At 52.2% G+C, this 9,270-nt stretch overlaps 1 protein-coding gene across 1 annotated transcript in view; it reads left to right on the top strand.

Moving 5' to 3' along the window:
* Window positions 1–8,745, top strand: part of casz1 (castor zinc finger 1) — a 31,036-nt gene extending 22,291 nt beyond the window's left edge. The window contains exons 4-7 of the mRNA XM_060060410.1: window positions 1,926–2,165; window positions 2,997–3,225; window positions 3,916–4,242; window positions 5,195–8,745. Of these exons, the coding sequence (XP_059916393.1) occupies window positions 1,926–2,165; window positions 2,997–3,225; window positions 3,916–4,242; window positions 5,195–6,753 (2,355 nt within the window). The 3' untranslated portion in view covers window positions 6,754–8,745. The remainder of the gene's footprint in view (window positions 1–1,925; window positions 2,166–2,996; window positions 3,226–3,915; window positions 4,243–5,194) is intronic.
* Window positions 8,746–9,270: the final 525 nt, after the last annotated feature.

Raw genomic sequence — 9,270 nt, 5'->3', positions numbered from 1 at the left:
CCCCCCCTCCTCCCCGGTGTTGTTGTTGATGTTTGGATGCTGCCCCCCCCACCCCCCCCCCCCCACCCCCCCACCCCCCCCCCCCCCCCCCCCAAACCGACAGTAATGCAGAGAAGGAGGCCAATCAGGCGCAGGTAGCGCTCTCCTTTAGCCCCTGTCAGAAATGAGCAATTAGCTTTGTGTTTGTTAATTATCCTGTCTGCTTGAGCCTGTTTACGTTTGCGGCGCAGCCCCCCCCCGCCGCCCCCCCCATCCCCGCGCCAACCCGCCCGCCGTCACAGAAAAGAATTAAAAGTGATCTCTCGCTCGCTTTCTCTTTTTTTGTTTGTCTCCTTTTTACCTTTTTTTTTTCTGTTAGTTACACAAGCTTTTCAGAGAGCAGGCAAACAGGCACAAACACACACACACACACACACACACACACACACACACACACACACACACACACACACACACACACACACACACACACACACACACACACACACACACACACACACACACGCGCACAGGCACAAAGCAAACAGAAAACAAGGCCTAAACAGCTGGTTTTGTCCTCAGCTTGATCTCCCAGCTGTATTGTTTTATCGGCACACACACAAACACACACACACACACACACACACACACACACACACACACACACACACACACACACACACACACTCAGTGAGTATTACTACCGCCTTTCGGGGTCATAAAGAATTGATGGCGCACTCGTATCCATGGCAGCGACATTAAACTGAGCTGCCCATGTTACCTGGAGCTCACACTGGCTCGCCATGGTGTGTGTGTGTGTGCGTGTTTGTGTGTGTGTGTGTGTGTGTGTGTGTGTGTGTGTGTGTGTGTGTGTGTGTGTGTGTGTGTGTGTGTGTGTGCACGTACGAGTGTGTGTGCGTGCGCGTGCCTGCCTGCCTGCGTGCGTGTGCATGTGCGTGTGCGTGTGTGTGTTAGCTATTTGCTCAGCTCTGGGTGTTTAAAAGACACTTGTGCGTGTGTGCGTGCACAACATCAGCATCACCATGACTCACATGGCGCTGCACACCGGGCGCCCTTCTGCGGGCGCCATGGTTACTGACTCCCTGCCCCCCCCCCACCACCACCTCTCGCAGTGTCACTCTTTCAATTATTTCCCTCCTTGCTTCCTCTTTTTTTTGGTACGATGCTATTTGATTAACAGGCACGGAATGAAACATTCATTTAATTTGAAATCATAAAGCAATTAGAGCGAGAACGGCGTTTTAAAAAACAGGAGAAAAGAGCAGAAGATTATGATATTTAAAAAACAGGGAAACAGCAGACTGACGCCGTCGAGCGACGAGGACGGGAAACGGAAACATCACGATGTCGGGGATTTTTGAAAAATGAATTTAATATGGTAATAATTGTGTGTTTACTTTGCGGGTTCGCAGGGCTGTGTGTGTTATTATTAGCCGTTGCGAAAATGAGAATTTATTTATGTAAATTCCTAATTGAATAAAGCATGTCTGTGTAATAAAAGAGCTCCACAGGTGAAGTCCGGCCTGCCGCTGTAGCTCAGTGTGACACCAGCGTGATCTAATAGTCCTCCGCACGCGAGCAGACGACACCGCGCAGAAGATGGCTCTCTGCTGCCGGCGATGTCGACATGTCAGGACGCCTGGCGTCGTTCATCCGTTATTGTCGTTTTCGCCGTCGTCTGCCACATTTTACCGAAAAACAATCAGATTAGGGACAGTGAACGTCTTTGTGAGAAAATGGCCGGGAAATGATGGAAAGAGATAATTTCATTTGACCTGAGCGCTAAATCTCACCGCAAGAGTCCATTGTGTAACTTTTGTTCTGAACATTATTTGTGCGTTTTATTGTTTCACTTCGCACACATTTCACCGAAAGATAATTGTACACATTGACTGTTTACAACGGAATTTAACGGAAAATAATTTTTTGGTGAAACTGTTTTCTACAACGCTGATAGCACGTGTTGCACCTGGTCCGGTGTTGTCCTCGCTGAGCTCGCCGCTCTTCTCTCCGCAGGCTGTAAGTACAACCAGCTCAACAGCCACTTCCACTGCATCCGCGAGGGCTGCCAGTTCTCCTTCCTACTGAAGCACCAGATGACCTCGCACGCACGCAAGCACATGCGCAGGATGCTGGGGAAGAACTTTGACAGGGTCCCGTCCCAGGTAACCCCCCAACACACACACACACACACACACACACACACACACACACACACACACACACACACACACACACACACACACACACACACACACCGACACACATACACACACACACACACACACACACACACACACACACACACACACACACACACACACACACACACACACACACACACACACACACACACCGACACACATACACACACACACACTCTCTCACACACACACACACACAGGGACACACTCTTAAAAGTTCACACACTCTCACACACACACACACACACGCACACACACACACCCTGCTGTAATTATAATGGCATGTCACATACATTTTCGCTCTTTCATAACTGAAACTTTGGTGGGGACAAAAACAATGCCAAAAAGGTTTTGGGTGAAACTGAAAAACTGGTTTTGATCGCATCGGTTTAGTAAACAAGTTCCTCAGTCCTGCAACACCAGCGATTACCTGATTCTCACGCCACATTTCAGGTCATAGATGTCTTTTTTTTTAATCACACCCATAACTTCCTATCCTGTTACATTCAGAGCTAACAATACTTTCCCTTGTTACGAGAAAAAACGGCATAAATCCACACAATGTACATGAGCCATCAGAGACGGCAGTAAACATTCCTGTAATTATTATTCATTCATATCACAGAGCGGGCACGGTATGTGCAGAATGTACCTGGAACTTCGAGTTTTAACGGCTCTTCGTTCCCATATCTGTGCCAGAAACCGTTTGCGCAACATTCACCTTCTACACCCCTGTGACACGGCAGTGACACGGCAGTGACACGGCACGTCCGTATGTCTGTCCCTCCACAGGCCATGTCCCTGGGAGGTCAGAGGTCGGAGGACATGCAGCACCTGACCACCGGGCCGACGGGGGGCCAGCAGGCCGGCCTGAACTCGGGGTACGGGGGCCTCATGGACGACACAGACGACTACATGGACTACATGGGCGGGGCCAGCCCCCTGGGGCTGTCCTCGGAGTCCTCCAATCAGGACCGCAGCTGCTCCAGCACCCCGGTGGGGAACGAGGGGTCCCCCGCAGGTGAGCTCGCTGCAGGGGGGCTGCTGATTGGTCCAGGGACCGTGCAAGAAGAAATTATTTTTGTGGATTAAGCGATCTGAGATTAGTGACAGTTAATTTTTGAAGAGCACTCCGTTTGTATTACCTGTTGAACGATACGCTTTACTCTGCTAAATGTTTACGCATCAACACTTCGAGCGAGGTGAAGCACATCGTACCGTCTTTTCGTCGGAACACAATCTTCCCTTTCGTCGTGAAAAACGTAAAATAGCATCACATTCCTTTGGGCTGCTCAGCACTTCCATGTGTTGATCTTTAGATAAAGGGCTAAAGATAGACCAGGGTTAGGTATCTCTGCCCCAAAACCCAGTAAAGACACACATACTCCTCTTTTATCTATCCGACTTTCATTTGTCTGATTTCCCACAATTCTGTGTTCCTCTGCCAAAGTTATCCTGGCCTCCCAGCGTCGGCCGCTGTTTGGGTTACTTGTCTTTGGCCTTCATTTTGTTTCATTCTCTTATCTTTTCCCTTTTTACCTCCCATCCCTCTTTGTGTGTTTTTGTGTGTGTGTGTCTGTGTGTGTGTGTAACTTGGCTCTTGTCGTCACATCTTTCCGTCTGTTTTGTCCCCGTTTCTCTCCCTTTCTCCGTGTCTGTCCTCCACCTTCCTCTCCTCCTCCTCCTCCTCCTCCTCGACCTGTCTCTCCAGGTCCAGGCTGCGCCGTCACCACCGACCCTCTCTCCACCCCCGGCGACAATACCGCCTCCCACAATGCACCCCTTCCTCCCCCCCCTCCCCTCCACCTGCCCCCCCTCCCCCCTCGCTCCTCCCCGGCCCCCCACCTGCCAGCCCTGCTGCGGCCCCCCCTCTCCTCCCTGCCGTACCTCCTCTCTCCATCCTGTCTGTCATACTCTCTGCTCAGCGCCTCTCTGGGAGCCACTGTTGTCATGCCAACCAACACCACGGCCTTCAGCCCCGTCATTGCCACCCCGTCTCCGGTTAAAAACGACGTCCCCATAGTGCAGGACGCCGCAGGTACTGACCACCCCCCCCCCCCCCGCAGCCCGACACTACAGCGCCGCCTCCGGCATGCTAGCCCTGTCGCAGCTCCGCACGCTAGCTAGCGGCCGCTAGCTAGCCCTGTCGCAGCTCCGCGCGCTAGCTAGCGGCCGCTAGCTAGCCCTGTCGCAGCTCCGCGCGCTAGCTAGCGGCCGCTAGCTAGCCCTGTCGCAGCTCTGCATGCTAGCTAGCGGCCACAAGCTAGCGGCCGCTAGCTAGCCCTGTCGCAGCTCCGCGCGCTAGCTAGCGGCCACAAGCTAGCTAGCCAGCGGCCACGAGCTAGCTAGCCAGCGGCCACGAGCTAGCTAGCCCTGTCGCAGCTCTGCGCGCTAGCTAGCGGCCACAAGCTAGCTAGCCAGCGGCCACAAGCTAGCTAGCCAGCGGCCACAAGCTAGCTAGCCAGCGGCCACGAGCTAGCTAGCCCTGTCGCAGCTCTGCGCGCTAGCTAGCCCGCGACAGGGCTTGCTAGCGGCCGCCGCTCTGTTAGCACCGCACCGAGATATGTCACCGTGGAAACAGCAGGCATGATATACACACTGTCCAGCATGCAGAACCTGGTAGAACATCTCCCTGAAGTACATTCGCCGTGCACGCAAAGTCCCGTGTGAGAGTCGGAGTGAAGCCAGAGGCCGGTTTAGGGGAGCCTGATATCTGCCGGCCTTTAGAGAGGAAAAACATTAAAAGCGCCCAGAGAACACAGCCTGAGTCAGGACGTCTTTGTATGGAGTTTAGCGGCTTCCTGTCCCACAGCCAGGGGATTACACCGTCAGGGAGAGGGAGCGGGGTAACCCCCCAGCCCTGCCTCTGATTGGAGGCTGGCTGTAGAGGTGATGAGTCACCTGGCCGAGGTCCCCATAGTGCAGGACGCCTCAGGGGATCACCTGTTCCCCTGTCTCCGCGTCTAACTCTGCCGCCCTTTGTTTCCCAGGCAACACCATCTCCATCCCGACGGCGACGGGCGCCAAGAAGCGCTTCTGGATCATCGAGGACATGTCGCCGTACGGCAAGCGCAGCAAGACGGCGTCCTCGCGCAAGATGCTGGACGAGGGCATGATGCTGGAGGGCTTCCGGCGGTACGACCTCTACGAGAACTGCAAGGACCTCAACTGCCAGTTCTCCCTGAAGGTCACCCACTACCACTGCACGCGCGAGAACTGCGGCTACAAGTTCTGCGGCCGCACGCACATGTACAAGCACGCGCAGCACCACGACCGCGTGGACAACCTGGTGCTGGACGACTTCAAGCGCTTCAAGTCCACGCTCAGCTGCCACTTCCCCGACTGCCAGTTCTCGGGCAACAGCACGCACTTCCACTGCCTGCGCTGCGGCTTCAGGTGCACCGACAGCACCAAGGTGACGGCGCACCGCAAGCACCACGGCAAGCAGGACGTGATCACCGCCGCCGGCTTCTGCCAGTTCAGCTCCAGCGCCGACTGCGAGGTCGCCGACTGCAAGTACAAGCTCAAGTGCTCGCACTTCCACTGCACCTTCCCCGAGTGCCGGCACACGGTGGTGGGCATGTCCCAGATGGACTCCCACAAGCGCAAGCACGAGAAGCAGGAGCGCGGCGGCGGAGAGCTCACGGCCTCGCCGGGGGGGCAGGAGGCGGGCCGCCACCACCACCACCACCACCCCCACCCTCAGCCCCACCACCCCCAGCACCAACAGCACCACCACCTCCACCAACACCCCCACCCCCACCCCCACCACGGGGGGCTGGGCGGGGGGCTGGGCGGGGGGCTGGGCGGGACGCCCCACGCCGCCACCTCCTCCTCCTCGTCTTCCGCCATGGCGCTCTCGGGCCCCTCCCCCGCCGGCCTGCTCGGCCTGGTCCACGGGAGCAGCGCGGGCTCGCCCCTGATGTACCCGCCCGTCAGCATGGCGTCCGAGTACGGCCACGCCTACCTGCCGCCGCCGCCGGCCGTGAGCCTGGACGGCTCGCTGAACCTGGGCGCCGACGCCGCCGGCAGCTCGCTGTTCTTCCTGAAGAGCGCGGCGGCGGCGGGCCTGGGCCTCGGCGACTCGCTGGACCTCAGCAAGAAGATGCACCACAGCTCGGCCATCATGGCCGCCGCCGCCGCCGCCGCCGGGAGCCACCACCACCACCAGCCCCGCCCCCAGCACCCCCACCCCCTCCCCCTCCACCACCACCTGCTCCACGGGGCGGAGCAGCAGCAGCCCCCGCAGGACGGCCCGGCCCGCGGGACGTCCGGCCACACGGAGGACGACCTCTCCCCCGAGGAGGGGGCCCCCGCCGGCGAGGAGGAAGAGGAGGAGGAGGACGAGGAGGAGGACGACGACGACGAGGAGGAGGAGGACGACGAGGAGGCGGAGGAGGACCTCAACACCGACTCGAATGAAGACTCGATGCCCGGGCCGGACGCAGGGAAGGACAACGGGGAACGCTTTCACGCTCCCGTCAACCACAGCGACACGCCCCAGGGGGAGGAGCCTGGGGCCACGCCCGCGGCCGCGCCCGGCCTCTAGGGAGGGGCGGGGCGCCGCGACGGCGTGCGTGTACACTATGAACCAACAGACTCACTGAAGGGTGGGGCCTCATTTATCACGTCTAGGGACGCTCGGCGACGACAAAGGACACGCAACGCAACGGAAAGAAGACGGTAATAAATAAAAGAAAGACAAAAACAAGACGACACGGTGACGCGACGGCCCGAAATGATTTATTATGATGTTTACAAGATGACCAACATTATTAATTCAATTATGCATTAAAAGATGAACGAAGACACCAAGAATACGGCCCTCTGTCCCCCGAAGGTGGGGGCGGCAATGAATACATTTTACTACTACATCAGTCTTTCTGTGTGCGTGCATGTGTGGCTTTAAGTTATTTTATTTCTTTGTTTTATCGGTTCACTTTTTTGTGTGTGGAAAAAAAATACTTAAGAAAAACAAGAAAAAACAACTCTCTCTATATATAAATAACTATATATGTACGTATGTGTCAGGATGTTGATATACTAAAAGGAAGTTGGTGGTTTGTGCAGTCGACGCGTACTGCTGCGACCCGGCCCACATTATAGGGAAACTGATCACTGAGGTGAAGCTTTAAAACAGAATGTGCTCAAACGTTTGATAGTTTTATCTGTATTATTATTATTACTTCTATGATTATTATTATGATCCATCGAGAGCCAGAGTTAAAACACTGCTCTGACCTCGCTCTCTCTCTCTCTCGCCCGTCACCAGTTGAAGGTGTTTTATGTGTTCATGACGTGGGCCGTTGGAAATGGCCGTCGAACCCCGTTTGGCTAGTAGTCCGTCTGTTTAATCTCTCTCTCTCTTTCACCTAGCACAACGAAAACAAGAACACCAACCTCTTGTGATGTTCTCCCCCCTCCCCCCTCCCACCTCCACTGAGGAATCCAGTTTGTTTATCGATAGTGCACTTTTATATTAGCCGGCTATGATGACGATGATGATGATGATGATGATGATTATGAATAGTGACGATGATCTTGGTGATTATGCTTATGAGGTTGGATAGATGCTGAAAGAGATATTTAAAAATATTTTTGTTACCGTTTTGCATCACTTGCGTTTTAATTTGGCCGTGCGTCGTTGCCGTTGGTCTGAAGCATATCGGCTTTGTTTGATTGTTTTTGTTTGTTGTTGTTTTGCGTTTGTTTTTTTGCGGGCGAGGTTGAGACTAATGAGCTAGTGGCGGGAAAAACCGACGTGTGTGGAGTAAAAAAAAGAATAGGCGAGAGTGTTTCAAATGTACAGACTCAGACACCATGCCTCCACAGAGAGGGTTTGTACCCTGCTCTTCACCATGGCCGCGGTTCAGCTCCTTTGACGCTTTTTATTTAATATTTATGTGATCTTCCAATGAAAAAAATTAGGGTGTTATTGCACTTTTTTTTGGGGGGTTATTTTCATTTTTTTTCGTTTAAAAAACATGACATTTATCTTTTAACAGGGACGTTTTGCTTTAATTTGTTTGTTTTTAGTTTTAAGTTTGCTTTGATGCACAAAATAGATGTTAGCGTGACAAAGTAGTTCTGTGATTTATTTAAAGACTGGTTTTATTTACTTCTGTGATCGGGGTTTTAGACGTGGAAATGGCTTCGATGGAAAAGGTGGAGCCTGTAAAAAAAATATATACAACACTAATGCAAACTGTGATTTGAATATCATTTGAAAGATCGCTGCAATGCTCAGATACTGTAGGATCGAATTACAAAACTTGTCAAAGACACCCTTTGGTTTTGTACCGAGAATGTTTAAGAAAGAGGAGTGGACATTATTATAAATTATCTCCTGAACTTGGCATTGGTAAAGAAATCATCGTACTATAAGGGAATATGTGTGTAACTGAAATTTCTCCCAATATTGTTTTGAGAAGAAAAAGGGTTGTACAGTATTTTCCTCTGTAAAAAAAAAAACACAAAAAAACAATATATGATCAAAATGCTCTTTGATGAACAGCTTCATTTAAAAAGAAAAAGGTAAAAAGGATAATAAATAATAAAAAAGTGAAATAGCCTCACCCTAGTTTGCTTGTGTGTGTGACAGTCTCTCTTCCTGTAAATGAAAGACAAACCTCCCATTGGCAGCGATAGAAATGTCCTCTTTTACCTTGTTTATTCTTGCATCGCAAAATCCTTTTTACATTTCCCAAACAATGCTAAAGCCCATACTTAAAAAAGAAAACACTGATTTGAATTTATGTTCCTGATTTATTTAACATGTTTGTATTTTTCTTTGTCATTTGTGTGTGCGTGCTCTTTTTTTAATTTCATTAATTACAATGATTTGGTTTCTATTAGTTTGCGGTGTGCATGCCTGATTGACAGTCTGTGATGTGTCTCTGGACTCGATAGCAGCTCAGCGCACATCACTTCCTTGTTTAATTCTATATTGTCACAATAGTTATTGACCTGGGAGACCATGTACACTTGAATAAATACAGTGTGTGTGCGTGCGTGCGTGTGTGTATGTGCGAGTGTGTGTGTGTGTGTGTAGGTGTGTGCGGGTGTG

This window comes from Gadus macrocephalus, chromosome 1, assembly GCF_031168955.1.
Source record: "Gadus macrocephalus chromosome 1, ASM3116895v1".
Lineage (NCBI taxonomy): Eukaryota > Metazoa > Chordata > Actinopteri > Gadiformes > Gadidae > Gadus > Gadus macrocephalus.
Note: the sequence above shows the minus strand (reverse complement) of the source record. Positions and strands in the feature narration are given on the sequence as shown.